Genomic DNA, 15788 nt, shown 5'->3' on the forward strand with positions numbered 1-15788 from the left:
GAGCACTGTCATAAGCACTGTGGCATGAGGGGCTTTGGTCACTGGTGGAAACACCACTGGTGATACTGGCACAAAGTATTTACTTAGAGTAAATATTAATTGTGTGACAAAAAGATTACAGTTTGAAGGGCGATGAGCACAGTAGATGATATAGCTTGATTCTCACATATAGAACTACCATATTTAAATTGATACCCAAAGCAAAAATAAGTGTTTTAAACATTGTATTTTTCTAGCAGACAAACAAAAACAGTACATAAGTTCAGCTTTAAAGTACATGACAATGATACAAAAAACGCAAGCTATTTTAAGTAGCTAAACCTCAAACATTTCAAGAGTTTAGTCAACAAGATATTGATTGTTGAATAAAAGTTTTCATTTTTATATAAATATCTCAGAATAGGCATAGAGACGGAAAGTTGGTGTAGTGACATCTAATACCATTAATGTCTATTTTTGAAATGTTAATTTCTTTCTTTTTCTTTTCCTTTCAGCTTTTCCCTTCAGGGATCGACACAGCAAATCAGTTGCCTCCATCTAACCCTGTCCTCTGCATCCTCTTCTCTCACACCAACTACCTTCATGTCTTCCCTCATTACATCCATAAACCTCCTCTTTGGTCTTCCTCTAGGCCTCCTGCCTGGCAGTTCAAAACTCAGCATCCTTCTACCAATATATTCACTATCTCTCCTCTGGACATGTCCAAACCATCTCAGTCTGGCCTCTCTGACTTTATCTCCAAAACCTCTAACATGTGCTGTCCCTCTGATGTACTCATTCCTGATCCTATCCATTCTGGTCATTCCCAAAGAGAACCTCAGCATCTTCATCTCTGCTACCTCCATCTCTGCCTCTACGCTGGATGCCCTTCCTGACGCAACCCTCTGTATTTATCCGGGCTTGGGACTGGCACAATAAGACACTGGCTTGTGTCCTCTTGCGGCTAAATGTTAATTTCTTTGATGTATTAAAATCACTCCTGAGTTAATTTTGCAGTGTGTTCATTTGTCTTGTATATCGCCTTAATTAATGTTGTCCCTGACAAAAAGGTTGCTATCAAAGAAACAAAAGTCTCAAATGACCACGGTATCCCAAGAGCCTCTCTCTCTCTCTCTCTCTCTCTCTCTCTCTCTCTCTCTCTCTCTCTCTCTCTCTCTCTCTCTCTCGCTCTCTCTCCACTTTTTAGAGGTAATCTTTCTCTCATTAGATCTTGTTTTTGACAAACAGATATACATTATAGGTTTGAAATGCAGGAAGAATTAAAAAAAAAAGGTTTGGCAGATTCTACACTTTCTTCTGGGCCAAGAAAAGATGGCGATATATCTAAGCAGGAAGGAAAGTGTTGAAAGTTTTAAGAAGAATGGGTCAAACAAGAATCAGAATCAATTTGAACTATTTCAGAGCTATGAATGATTTAGACACTTTTACGACCCTATGGTGTGTCAAAGGTGTCTTATGTTCCGTGTTAAATAAGGAACTCATGTTCAGTCAGTATTTGGTTTAATCCAATTATATGTTGGCCACATTTCATATGACAGTTTTTAAAAAAATATGTGTTCATGTTTGAGTGAATCTCTCTTAGATGTTAGATGATATTTTGTAATACCGACTTCATGAATAAATGTGATTTTAAAAATCTCTCTCTCTCTCTCTCTCTCTCTCTCTCTCTCTCTCTCTCTCTCTCTCTCTCTCTCTCTCTCTCTCTCTCTCTCTCTCTCTCTCTCTCTCTCTCTCTCTCTCTCTCTCTCTCTCTCTCTCTCTCTCTCTCTCTCTCTCTCTCTCTCTCAGGTTCGAGGGCAAAAGTAGAACATTTCTTTCCTGATCTCAACACGTTTCTGGATAGCGTCAGCTTTTAAATGGAAAGTAAAACAAAAAGTGGTGAACCAGTTTTTATAGATTGAAAAAAATAAAGGAAAAAGTAAAAGACATGATTGTAGAAGAGATGATTGTGGAGAACAGATAATTGTTTTTTTTTTAAATTTTGTCTGCTTTTTTAAAAACTTTTTTTTAGTTTCTTTGTTCAGGAAACGCACAGTACTATTGAAAATCCTCTTCACGTAAATCTCTTTTGGATTTTGTGAAAACGTGATTTTTTTGTAGTTTGACTTATGAATAAATGTGATATTCAAAATCAAAAATCTCTCTCTTTCTCTCTGTCTCTCTCTCTCTTCCTGTGTGTGTGTGTGTGTTAGCGGAAAGCAAGGGAGTTGGTCACAGAGATACTGAGGCAGACAGGAAGAGATCATCCTGGTGTAACTATGAATGAGGATGAGCATTTACACACACACACACACACACACGCACACACGCACACACGCGCACACGCACACACGCACACACGCACACACACAAACACACACACACACACACACACACACACACACGCACACACGCACACACACACACACACACGCACACACACACACAGAGGTTATTGCTGATATGCTCACATACATGCAAACGCTTAAGGAAGCCAGCACACACATAATTGCAAAGATGATAGTAATGTCTCCTTCCTCCTGGCCTCTCACCTCTTAACTTTTTACCCCTTCTGTATTTGTTGGTGCCATTTTGTGGTCAAAAATGAACTCCGATTTATGATATCTTTTTAAAGTTTAGGAAAGTGTGGGATGCATAGCTCAAATGGAAAATCTGTCCACAAGTGTCCATCATACCTGTTCTGCTGCACGGATCACATACGCAGATTTTCTGATGGTTTGTGTCAATGTCCAAAAGATTTCTTTTTTGCTGGGATTTTATGGCAGCAGAATGATATTTCCGCGAGATGTGGGTGGGATGGATGGACGGATGAAACACGTATTCATCCCCACTGGGGAGAGGAAGTCTCTATCTGAACACAACAGGAAAGCGACAGACTAAAAACAAGCACATGTCATTTTGGACATTAAAACACTTCCTGTAGGGCTCTCTGCTACATCCCCCACCATTCACATCCTCGGCCCTCTCAGCCTTAGCTGACCGATGTTTCAGGCAGACGGAGAAATTGATTCCTCGTCATCTTTGTGCTTCCAAAGTGTACATGTTTCCCTGGATCTGCCTCTAAGATGACTCAAATAGCTTATGAATAATAGAGAGGAGTGGTTCCCACCCCATCAGAACAACTGCATTTTTATCGTTTGCCAATCCAAACACTGTTGATACAAATTCAGAATCTGTTGCCTTACGGCCACAAGATGCTTATTTATTACTTCTTGCTGCTTGACAGTCTGATTTATCATTGTGACTTCCAGATGTGATGAGTATCGTAGGATGTAAGTAGCATATAAATCTCAGAACCCTGACAGATCACAAACTCTATGGACATGAAGCTTTAATCATCATTCCAGAACAAAAACAAAGAGATAAAAAGGTTTGACTGTGCCTGGTGCAGGAAAAAGGATTTTTTATTGGTAACAGGAAAAGACATCTAAGTGTTCCTTTCAAAACATAGACACTAATACTACCCTACTTTGTATTTAATTGTGCGGGTTGTAGTGCTGAATGGCTATGACTTCCTAAGTTAATATCATATATACTGTATATGGAAAGGGTAGCTTTCCTCATCCAGGGAACATTTGTAAAAAAATATGACTTCCTTCCTGTAAGCAATTTCCTGTTTGTGTCTGTGTTCAGGTCAATAGAAGGGGATAGTGGTCACTACCTCATCCATTGTCGTGCTTCCCTAGAGGTAATCCAATGCATGAATGCTGCTCCGCCCAAGAGTCACTATCTTGAACAAAATACTGACGTGTCCTGCCTCTTACCTGTAGCCAGGTGGGATAGGCAACAGCAGCACCCACAACCATATGTCAGATAAGCAGCTGAAGGCAGACAATTACGATTGTCTCGTTTTTAAGAAATGAAATCCATGAACTGCTTTTCCCTGTCCCCTGCGTCATAACATCCATCTTCCAACATGACCAACTGTTATTCCAGAACATACAAACAATTATCACATTCAGTAATTAGATTTATTGCTCTGTATAAAGCTAATTATGATATATGGAACCTCAATAGCACACACTGATTTTCCTCAAGCGCTGTCCTTGTTTCACTCTCGGCTGAAACGCCTTTAACAAACAGCAACTGCTGTTGTGAATTTCTGTTTAAGAACTCATGTTCCCCTCTGGACATAATGTGATGACTGGTAGCGTGGACAGGCTTCAGCAGCAGTGGGGATGGGTGATGGAGACCCCCGGGTCTACAGTTGCAGTCATTAAGATGGTTCCTCATTTTGGAGAAAGCATGCTTGGCACTCTGAGCTCATTGAGGATGCCCCCTGTCTCCCTGTAACATCCATTATTTATAGGTTTTTACAAATTTCAACTGCCATTTTTAAGAGTTGTGGATGTCTGTTTCTGATTTGACTGGAGTCTGTCTGCCCTCCCCCTAACTGCATGAAAATACCCATCTGAGGACAAGTTCATCTGGTGATGCATATTTATGTGTGTTCTTAGTTTTTAGAGTCATGGGTAATCGGAAATTAGTAATTATGTCTGTGGTGATGAACAGAACATCTTATAAAATAATACCAGCATTACACATAGTCATTTGAAATTGTCCATACAACCAATTCTGCTACATACTGTACCTACACAAAGGGTCACGATTCACTCCCCACGTTGCACAATTCAAACTACAAACTCTCATTTAATTGTGTAAATTCAACTACCCAATCATTATCAGCTTCCTATATGCTCTTAAAGCTAAACTTAATACCTTTTTATAATTTTTTTTCATGTTTCTACTTTTATATATTGAAGAGAAAGCATGAACATGCACGATGAAAGAAGAATGACAAAAAACTGATCTTGTTGAATAAACAGCCAAGAGTTCATGAATAACGCCCAGGTCAGTCTTGAATTGTTGTCCCTCTCTGTCTGTGCCACCACTAATCTGACAGTTTATCTGAGAAGTCATAGGGATAATTAATGATTCAAAGGATGTGGATCAGGTCCAGCATGCAGCCACAGCTCCAAAGGGAATCAAAGAGGATTTTCAACAAATATTTTTACGGGAAACTTTCTTTCATTGCCATCACAGCCTCTGGTAAATTACCCAGCATCTTAACAGTCTCAAGTAGCTTACAGAATCTGTGGTTGTTCCAAAAGAGGACCAGAAGACTAAATGTTGTTCTCCATCACAGTAACAACACACAAGCAGCTGTTTGCATCACAGGACCTGTCAGCAATTATCATTCTGATACACAATGAGTCATTCTGAAACAGACATGGAAAGAAATAAGGTTTAGAGGGAGGGGAAGATGAATGAATACACTTCTTTCAGCAAGATATAGTCCTCTAATGGGTTTTAACATAGATCTGACTTTGAGATACAGTATTTGCAGTGATGTATCCATCTGTTGACAAACAGATATTAGCAGAGGCACATGTCAGTGCTCGCTAAACTGAAACTTGTCATTTGTTTTTGTCATACTTATGGAACATATCCCTCTCAAGGATGTACAGCATATGATTTATGATTTACGTTACTTTGTTTTGCAACATTTATGGAGCACTTTCAATTACAAAACAAAAAGCTTACAGCAAACAAACACTAACCTTTAAGACAGTTAAAGTGTAAAGACATTTTAATGAAAACTCTTACATTAAGGTTGTCAGAAGTGTGCTTTAAAATGCTGTCCATCACGTGCTTAGAAGGGTAGTTGAAACTGCACATGCAGGGCCTTTGTGGAAAACATTCAGTCTTTGGTAAAAGCAGTGTTGGTCTATCATTTTACTGCCTTTATTTAACCCACAGCATGCCTCTAATCTTAACCTTCTACCTTCATATGGCATTATTTCAAAAATGACCATTAACACCAATTTGAAAAAAACAAATTAATACTGTCAACACCACAAAACAAGATCACAATGGTGTTTCAGCAGATCTACATTAGAGGGGTGTTAGAAAGTTCAATACAGTCTGCAACACTGATAAAACTGGATAATCTGATGATTTTTGTTGTTCTTTGTTTGCTTGTAGTTGACTGTTTCCTGTCTGAACTGTGATAGATGTGTGCATAGTGTGGCTATGTCATTGTCTTCAATGGAATTGCATTTTGCCTGTTTACATGACAACGGCAGGTTGTCAAAAAAATCACACTCTCAGTCCCTCAGAATGCCATTCCGGAGACTGATGCACAAATCTGTGTGTGTAAAACTGTTTGTGTCTGTACAGATTCTATTTATGACTTAGAAATGACAAACTTGCATTATGTTATACTTAAATACTCATAATTCAAACGGCACATGTTCAAATGCTAGGTTCTGGAATTTTGCTCCTGAGAGGTTCTGGTGTTCAGATTTGAAGGACACGTTTTCATTTATTGTCATGCAACACATCTGAATAGCCTTTTGGTTTAAGGCCTTTGCAACCTATTTAAATGAAAGGGTTATGAGTTTGAACGCTGCAAAAGACACAGCTACACAGATGCTCCCTTTACTAGATAAATACTCCTAGATTTGAGCAAATTGACAAAAAAATCACATCAACATTTACCTAGAAATGTAAGAACAGGCAAAGTAAAGAAATCGATTGTGAGATGCATGCCCTTTGATTTTGTACAAGACATGTGAAATTTCTACCCAGTAGTTTTTGCAGTATGGATACACCACATCACAGTATGACTGTAGGTATGGATGGATGGCTTCCTATGTCCCATTTAATGGCGGCATAATGTGAATCCGTTGGCAAGCTCTGAAGACGACAGAGAGGTTGCACTGGAATTTACCCATAGGCAGTGATTTATTAAGAGGTTGTGATGTAGCTTTTGTTCTTGAGACTTGCATCCCTCTCCTCTCAATGTTTATTAGTGTGTTTCTCGTAGGTTGATTTTGGTTGCATTACATGCTGAAGTAGCATTTGCCCTCTCATCCTCTGACAAAGTTATTAAGAACACATCGCCTTGGACATACACACATCTCCCTTTCCCTCCCTAGTTATCAGCAAAGTGAAAAGCAAGTGATTGTTATTAATCCGAGAACACTATCACTTCAAAGAGTACCGCCATCACTAACGCTGGGTGATTTTTACCAACATAATACACAGTAGTTCTTTGCTGTAAGAAAGAGTGTGCAGTTATCTAACTAGCTACATAACAAGCTTTTAGCTAAAAAAAGAAAGAAAAGAATAAAAAAAGTCCACTTAGCTAGCAATTGCCAGCTTAAAAACAACCTTACCTATGTGTAACTCACACAGGTAGGTTAGTATTTCTATTAATGGTACATTGGTGTATCAAGAATCTTGGTAGCAGAGATGTTTATGCAGATTAAATCTTTATTTAAATGTAGATATAGAGAAGGATCAATTATGTTTTTTCCCCCACTTTATCTTAGCATTTCAAGAACTTCACGGCAGCCATTGGAGGGTGCACAGGCCTTGTTGGAATTTGGAATACCATTTTGTTTGATGAAAAGAGACTGCTGGGCCTTGGTACTCTCTTAAGTGTCTTTCTAGTTTAAGTTGTACTTGAGGTTTGTGCTGGAGGTTTGTGAACTCTCTTCTCTATGTCCTTGTCTTATTCAGTATATTTACAGGCCACAACCTTCTATACATTATCAAAGACTGCATACTGAATGTTTCAGAGAAACAAAAAAAAAAAAAAGTAAGAACCATATGTGGGTCTATTGATTCCATATTGCTTAAGGATTTGTCTGTGTCAATGTTTATGTCCAAGTATCAATCACAAAAACCTTAACCTCTGAGTGCAGGACTGTTTAACACTTTTGTCTGAGAATTTTGCTGTAAAAAGCTATTTAATGTCAAAGTCAAAGTCAAAGTCAGCTTTATTGTCAAGTGTACGATATATGCACGACATACAGCACAGATGAAATTGCAGTCCTCTCTGACCCACGGTAAACAGGCAGTACAACAGGCAGTACAACACAGACAGTACAACACAGGCAGGACGACACAGACAGGACAACAGGCAGTACAGCACGAAGTATTAGATGAAACACAAGGGATGGTAAACATCCCTTGCTGTGATGTGATAACAGGAATAACATTTTTTTTAGGAATATACAAAAGCAGAGATGATAAGTAGACTGTTATGAAAATATCCTGATCCTTTAAAGGCTGAACCCTGAAATAATTACCAGAAAATAGTGTTAATAGAAGCTTCTGACAAATTGTGTCTACAAAAAATAACAAATTTGTATACACAAGCTTTAATTTGTATATTGATTTCCAAATCTGAAATTTTGGTGCATACAGAATGCAGATTCATGTGTCTGATTGCATACACCAGATTTTTTAGAGAAAAAATATATATCAAAATGTCAAATTTATGAGGTTTAAATCTCAAAATTTTGTAAGGCCAAGAGTATCACAAGTGATACAATTATCTTTTCTTATTTGAAATAAGTTTCATTGCTGTCTCACTGTCCAAAGAAAAAAAAAGTCAATGTAAAAAATGTAATTATTCTTTTTGATATTGAATTAGAAATTTCTATATCTAAAGGATAGAGCCACACAGACTGTCATGTTATTATAGATGCCATACACCTCTTTATCTGACATTCTTGAGAGCATTCTTTCTGATGTCACCAAACTAAAGGTCAAGATCCCACATGCTGAGAAGTGATCACCTTCGCACTTGGTTGTGTTCTGGCAAAACTAATTTTTTGTGTCCTGCCATCTCTCCATGTGCCAGGTTCATCTTTCTTACAATGGAGCCAAGAAAACACAGTAGAAAAGCCTGTGCATGAAAGTGTATGTGTTTGTGGCTGTGTTTTTAAGAGACATTGGTGCAACCGTTTTAACAGGGCGACTGTGTTTGAATTAGATGTTCTAACCTCCTGCTTGCTAAATGGATTTCTGAAGTGGCTGTAGTTGGAGGCTTTCAATCGGATGCAACCTTGAGTCCTTTTTTATGTGAGCTCTGTAGGATTTAAGTGCCGGTATAACATGAGCACGACTGAATACATGCTCCCCATTTTTTTTTTAAATTGAAAAATCTCCAAAGGCTCTTCCTATTGTGCAGGCAATTAATGAAATGCTGGCAGCAAGGTTCAGGTGCTTAAAACTTGTATTTTTTTTTCTTTCTCGCTCTCTTTTTAATGACTAATAAAGGATAATCATCATGGAAAAAAACATCATAATGCTGTAGGCTTCCTCTTTATGCACAGCGATGTATAATGCATGCTTTGAAATGAAACGGCAGTGGCCTTCGAACCATTCCATCTCCAAACCTTAGTGTATTTGTTTTGCATGCCACAGTGAGGCTTTTGCATAACAATACTGAGCGTTCCCATTAACAATGCTTGCCTATTAATTTGATCTTTACATTTTTAAAGTTTGTCCATCAGGCCGCCAAACAATGGGTCCCTCATTTGCTGGTTGGTGAACGTGATTAGAAAGTTGGCTAATTGCCTCTCTGAAGAGTTGTGCTGTTTCTTTTTAGGCTTCTTGTTCTTTATCAGTAAGCCTCTATTGGTTTGAATGCTCAAAAATATTTGTTTTCCCCAATTATTATATTCAACCCATGCTGAGTATGTTGAAATCTGGGTGTAAAATACAAGGATGCCAGGATAAGCACATTTTGTACTGAAAATGAAAATTCTGATGTATTACCAAATTTGATTGGTGAATGTACTTAAATGGTAAAAATAACTTTCTTGTGCCCCAGACTTGAGTAACAAACACCATCAGGTAAAGCCTGTGGCCATTCATTAATAAATGTCACAAATGTGCTTGCATGCAAATATTCTCAGTAGAGGTGGCACTTTTTCACTTTTTTCTACTTTTAGGAATCCTTTCGGTTTAGCAGCAGAAATACTGAGGTTAGGCACGGTGGCGCATTGGGTAGCGCTGTCGCCGCACAGCAAGGCATTTGCATGTGGAGTTTGAATGTTCTCCCCGTGTCTGCATGGTTTCTTTCCGTATTCTCCGGCTTCCTCTCCCCTCCAAAAACCTGCGATTCAGGTTAATTGGTCGTTCCAAATTGCTCGTAGGAGTGAGTGTGTGTGTGTGTATGGTTGTCTGTCTCTGTGTAGCTCCGCGGTGCACTGGCGTCGCGCCTGGAATTTGTCCCGCATCACGCCCTATGCCAGCTGGGATAGGCTCCAGCTCCCCGTGACCCGGGCAAGCGGATGAAGCGGTTAATAAAATGAATGAATGAATGAATACTGAGGTGAGCATGACAAAACATTCAATGTGATGAATGGGAGTCGCTGAGCTAATACACAACTGCAAAATCCATTATTTTGTGTTTATTAAAAAGCTTAAAATGCATACAATTTTCATTATTATCAAAATCCCTTCTTCTTTTCATCTTTATTGATAAATTCAACAAACACCAATGTGTTTGAGTGCCACGGTGTGGCGCTCAGTGGGTGTTTGGTCAATTTCGGCCGGTTGCTCTTTTCTCAGGCTTCTTTAGCCTCTAGTCCTGCCTGAAACTGGACTGAATAACAAACAACCTTATTCCACAGTTCACATGCACCTTTTCTTGTAATCTTGGAATACTTCCAAACCCATTTTTTTTCTTGTGCCCTCAATCTCTTTTTCTTTGACAATGCAGGAAAACATACAAGTGCATCTTGATAAACACGAGTGAAGTGGTTCCAGAGTTTAAAAGCTTCACATAACACTGGCAGACACAACTTGGGGCTGTTTGTGAGATGGAAAAGAAAACTTGTTTAGAATCTGACAGCCCTGTGTGTGTGTGTGTGTGTGTGTGTGTGTGTGTGTGTGTGTGTGTGTGTGTGTGTGTGTGTGTGTGTGTGTGTGTGTGTGTGTGTGTGTATACGTGTGTGTGTGTGTTTGTGTACGAGACAGAGGAAGAGACTGTGTGTTTATGTTGCTTTCGGCAAGTTATTCATTTGTGCTTTTTACTTACTCTCTGTGTGGTTATCTTTTGAGTTGGTCGGTTTGGAGCTGATGTCCACCTTTGGGTATGCACATAGCATGCATTTCTGAGTATTTTTACCTGAGGCTGCACTTGTTAGAGTCTGTGGATAAATGTGTATACATTATTTATACAAATTCAGAGCGAGTGAAGGCAGGTTAAACACATTTACAGACAGGAGACCAGCCACTGCAAGTCAAATTCCAAGAGAGAATTGCAATGCTGCATGCTGGGAATTCATCTGGACTGTTGCCGAGCTGTGACCAGTATTATTTCGCTGCTAAAATTATCATCAACGTGCCAGTAACAATTTCATCCCTCATATGACTGACTTGAAGATGAAAAATGAAGATGCACAAATTGTCAAAGGTTATTTTTGTTATTAATTTGCATTTATGTGACACTTGTCATCCATTCCTGAAGGTTGTGTACCTGAAAATCCTGGGAAAGTTTGCTTAACTGAAATTCTTCTAGATTGAAATTGGAGAGATTCTTACAATCCTTACATATGTAAACCAATAAAACAGGCAACTTTTGAACAACTATTTTAATTTTATACAGTAACAGATGGAAGGGCTTACATGTAGCAGTAGTTTAGATCATATTGAAGAATGATGACTGTATTTGCTGTGGTAGTTTCACATTTGTTCAGTCAGTCTCATTAAATAACAAGACTTGCGCTTCAAGTGTATTTCTTTATTAGCTTATTGTATAATGTTTCCTAATTTTGACTCAACAACTCCTGGTTACCCTCCCCCTTCTCCCATTCCAGAGCCTCTCCCCTCAGTTGTGGATACCTTGCCGGCTGTTTTCAGTAAGCATGTTCCCATAGAGCTGGAGTGTACAGCTTCCCGTTTCATTCATTGACTAATGGTACAAGTGATGGCGATTGTAGTTCCCTATTGTGATGTTTTTTTAATTGTAGTCTCTCATTTTTCCTTAACTCTGATTTTTTCTTTTACTTACAATCATTGCACAGATGCAGGAATATTTGTACATCTGTGACCAAATAGTTTTAATTTTCCTTCATATCATATCTAGATATTTTTAGTGGTTTATAACTAAGAATAAAGTCCAGAATGGCACGGAAGAAAATAAGATGAATGACATTGCGTTGCATCTTTTGTGCATCTGGCTAAAATACAAACAGGTCCATTTTCCTAAAAAAGATTGTTACTGAACACTCCCAGTGATTTCTGCCAGCCTGTTGTTAATAATTAAACAAGAATGATGTGAAAAATAATAATGAGAAGAAGAATAATGAAGCCATGAAACATGTCTGCACAGTGAAACCATTTTTCTGATGTTTATGATCCTGAGCTGCTGATGGTTACAGGACAAAATCTGTTTGAATGGCAGTTCCTCAAAGACACAAAAATTATTTGACAATGTTGGACATTTTCTTAAAATTTTCTTTCCAGAACATACACTTAGGGAAAAAACCCTCATCCAAGTTTGTCCCTCTACATGCAAACATCAGCAGGAAAATAAAAAAAACACATTTCAAAATCTGCTTGGAATTTATCTCCCATTCTTACATGCTGTGTTATTCAAGTAATGTTGAGATGGCCAATCGCTGTACCTCCCAAGAAAAACCCCTTGAGAGCTTTAGTGTACCCAGGAAGTAAGAATCTGGTGTTATAAGCATAATATTTTTTTATTGAAATATGAAGAAAAATTCAGTTAGCCTTGAAGAGACACTCGCTATCACGGTGGCAATGGTGGGGATGGGGCGGTCATAATGTCAGCAAGAGAGGGAAAGGTCATAGACAAGCGTCAGGAAATTGCATTTTGATGCATTGTGTTTCCATGTGGTGACAGTGAGCATCAGCCTGTGAATGCAAGGTAGTCATTGTTTAAGTCCTTGTTAAAGCATTTATCCTTCAAGTCTGTCCTGACAGACTTAAGATGGTTGGTTGTGAAGCAAAAGATTGAATTTAATTTCTGTAAAGTAAAATAATCTGAGCTGTGACCACAACACTGTGCAGGGATATGTTATATGTGATATTAAGTCTGAGGCAGCTACAGAACATTGAAACACAAAGCAAGTATCTGATAAAAGATTGTCTAATGAATAGACAATTAATGGGTGTCTGAGAGAACAGAGCTTGGGACCAAGTGCAACAGATTGACGTAAAGAAATTTTTTGTACATTTAACATGCCACTGAAAAGATTTTTGATCAGTCTGTGACTTAATCAACCAAATGTCGATGGCTTAACAGCAAATCGCAACAAGTTGTTGTGGGAGATGAGCGCTGGGACAATAGAAAAAAACCCAGTAACATTTACTACCATACAAAGGCCTCATGATATGATATAATTTTGAGTGCCATTAAGAGAAACACAAAACAACAAAGCAGTTTTGTTCATTTTGGACATGATAGCAGAAGTCAAAGCTTACAGGGAGAAAGATACAGTCTTTGGTACAACGTGAAAACCGGAGAGAGCAATGATGCTGGATGAAATTATATTAAATTTTTTTTAAAAAAACGGATGTGGCGCAAACACCTTTCACACCTCACTTGCTTAAATACAATACTCTTTTCAATGTACGCACTTGAATAAACATTTTAAAAAAATAAAAAAATAAAATTGCAGTGATTTTTTTCCCGCTTTTTTTGATGGCCCAGTATTTGTGCTCCAGTCCAGCTACAGTATTTATGTAGTACTTGTGAAAACAAAACAAGAACATGCTACAGTAAACAAATTTATTTTGGCGCAGACACCTCACATCATGTAACACAGAGATGGAAACCCATAGAAGCAATAAATTATCTTCATTATTAAGAGTAACCAGTGACATACTGTACATCAAAAAGGTAAAAGCACTCTAAATAAAAAAAGTCTACGAAACAGTCTGAAAGTGAAACAGAACCCTTATACAGAAATGTTTGAATGCCAGCGGACACAGAATTAACAGAAATTAATATTTCAAATGTGATTCCTTTTTGATTTTAGTGTCTCACGACATAATTTAAGTACTGCTCAAAAACAAACAGAAATTAAATATAGTACACACCAAAGAAAGCAAACCAGAGGGATCTTTTTTCATTTTGTCAATTTCATTTTTTAGGAAATCATTGCTTTGCAATTTATGCTTCATCACAGTTCTCTCCCATATGACCACATAAGTGTAAACACCTGTTGAATGATTCTTTTTTTTGTACAACATTAATACATTATATATACTATATATATTTGTACATATTTCCATTCACATCTGCACGGTTAGCTAGCATGGTAATGAAATAAGGCAAGACTCACATAACTGTGACATCACAATTTTTTTCTCTTATAATAATACTGATTATTAAGGGTTTTTGTAATTTTTCTTCTTCTGTTCTGCAGCAGGCTTTGGTCTTTCCGGACAAAGGCATGGTCAATCCTTCTCCATCTTCAGAATCAAGCTTTGTTTAGTTCCAGCTGTGATGAATCAATCTAAATGGAGGGTGTTGCTTGCAGGAAAAATGTAAGTATGTAAATACTTTTTTTTCAGGTGACATTGTTAATTGCATTTATTTAACACTGGTCTTTCTGAGGTACATAGTTTTAGATGATTTGCAGAAGTGGAATAAGAAAGTGGGACCACAAGGTGACCATGAGAAGCAAATGACGTCATTAGAAGAGAAAAAAAAGACACCTTATTTTCTTATTAGCCTATTCATGATTTTGTTCATCAGAAAATGTTCCTTTTTTGTTTTTTTAGACCTTTGCTTTTTGACCATAGAGTCGCCCTTTTCAGTCAGGTCAAGCTGCCATGGCAGGCATCTTATGTGAGCGTGAAAGACAGGCATGATCATAGGTGACAGTCTCAGGCTTGTCAGTTTGTCTTTACAGTACCGGCAACAGCTAAAAGATGATTTAGAGAGAGCACACCGGCAAATCGGCAAACATTGCCCAGGTAGCTCAGCTTCCATTCTCAGTACAAAAAGCCTCTCACAGTGTCACCAGCGCTGAAACACTTAAGGATTGTTGTTTTTTAAGTTGCAGCTGGCCAGTCTTGAGTGTGTTCTTGTGGCAGAAGACTGCATCCTGTCAAAAGTCTTAAATGCAGTGTCACTTCTGAGTGTTTTTCTTTTCTATATTATCTTTGTGTGGTTGTGGAGAAGTGGCTCTTTTTCAGGCTTTACTTTTTTTTTCTTTTTTTTTAAATCAAGGGATCCATCTGTTCATTGTTGGTGCACATTGCTCAGCTTAATCTAAGCTGGAGGTTCTGTTTGGTGACAGCATTGTTTGGAGTTTTGGGGCTGCAGCAAACCCCTCAAGATATCTGCACAGCTGCATTGCATGGCAAGCTGGTCCCCTCCTAAGCTCTCTTGGCATGTAGCATTTCGATGAGCAGGTTGTTACAGGGCACGTCACCGTTCAGATGTTTGTAGTAAAGGTACTCCTCGGCCTGGAGGCTGATTGCTCGGATCTCCGGGAGTCGGAGGAGCAGCTGGCCGAACTTGTCCGTTTGCTGTGGGTAGTTACACATGACGTAGTCCAGCAGTGCCGCATTGACCTGTTCCTGGACGCTTTCTACCAGGTGGAAGTTCTCCAGGTTCTTCACATCTGCAAGAGGAAAGAAAATATACATTGATAAGCAATTTGTACCAGTAATGTTCTTAGCACAAATCGTAATAGCAAATGTTAGTCAGGTGTCCTCAATGTATACACAGAAGAAGGGATCATTTACACAATTTCATTTCCTATGGCTTATTTTTTATTCTGGATTTCATCCACATGGAATATGATGAAATAACACCCCCCCACCCCTCCTTTTTTTCTCCTATGAATAGTCTCCTGAGACTGTGGCATATAGAAAATCAGGTAATAGGAAAAAAAAGCTCATTCTGAGAGATTAATTCCCAAGGAGCCTCTGAATTATGTAGGCCAGAGTCACCAGAATTGCTCCTTAACCCAACATCACCATTCATTATTATTCATAACTGC

The 15788-nt window shown here is 38.4% G+C and overlaps 1 protein-coding gene across 1 annotated transcript in view; it reads right to left on the reverse strand.

Annotated features, from left to right (window-relative positions):
• Positions 1–13547: 13547 nt before the first annotated feature.
• Positions 13548–15788, reverse strand: part of nr5a2 (nuclear receptor subfamily 5, group A, member 2) — a 74849-nt gene continuing 72608 nt past the window's right edge. The window contains exon 7 of the mRNA XM_068320174.1: positions 13548–15407. Coding sequence (XP_068176275.1) covers positions 15160–15407 — 248 coding nt within the window. The 3' untranslated portion in view covers positions 13548–15159. The remainder of the gene's footprint in view (positions 15408–15788) is intronic.

This window comes from Antennarius striatus, chromosome 7 (assembly GCF_040054535.1).
Source record: "Antennarius striatus isolate MH-2024 chromosome 7, ASM4005453v1, whole genome shotgun sequence".
Classification (NCBI taxonomy): Eukaryota; Metazoa; Chordata; class Actinopteri; order Lophiiformes; family Antennariidae; genus Antennarius; species Antennarius striatus.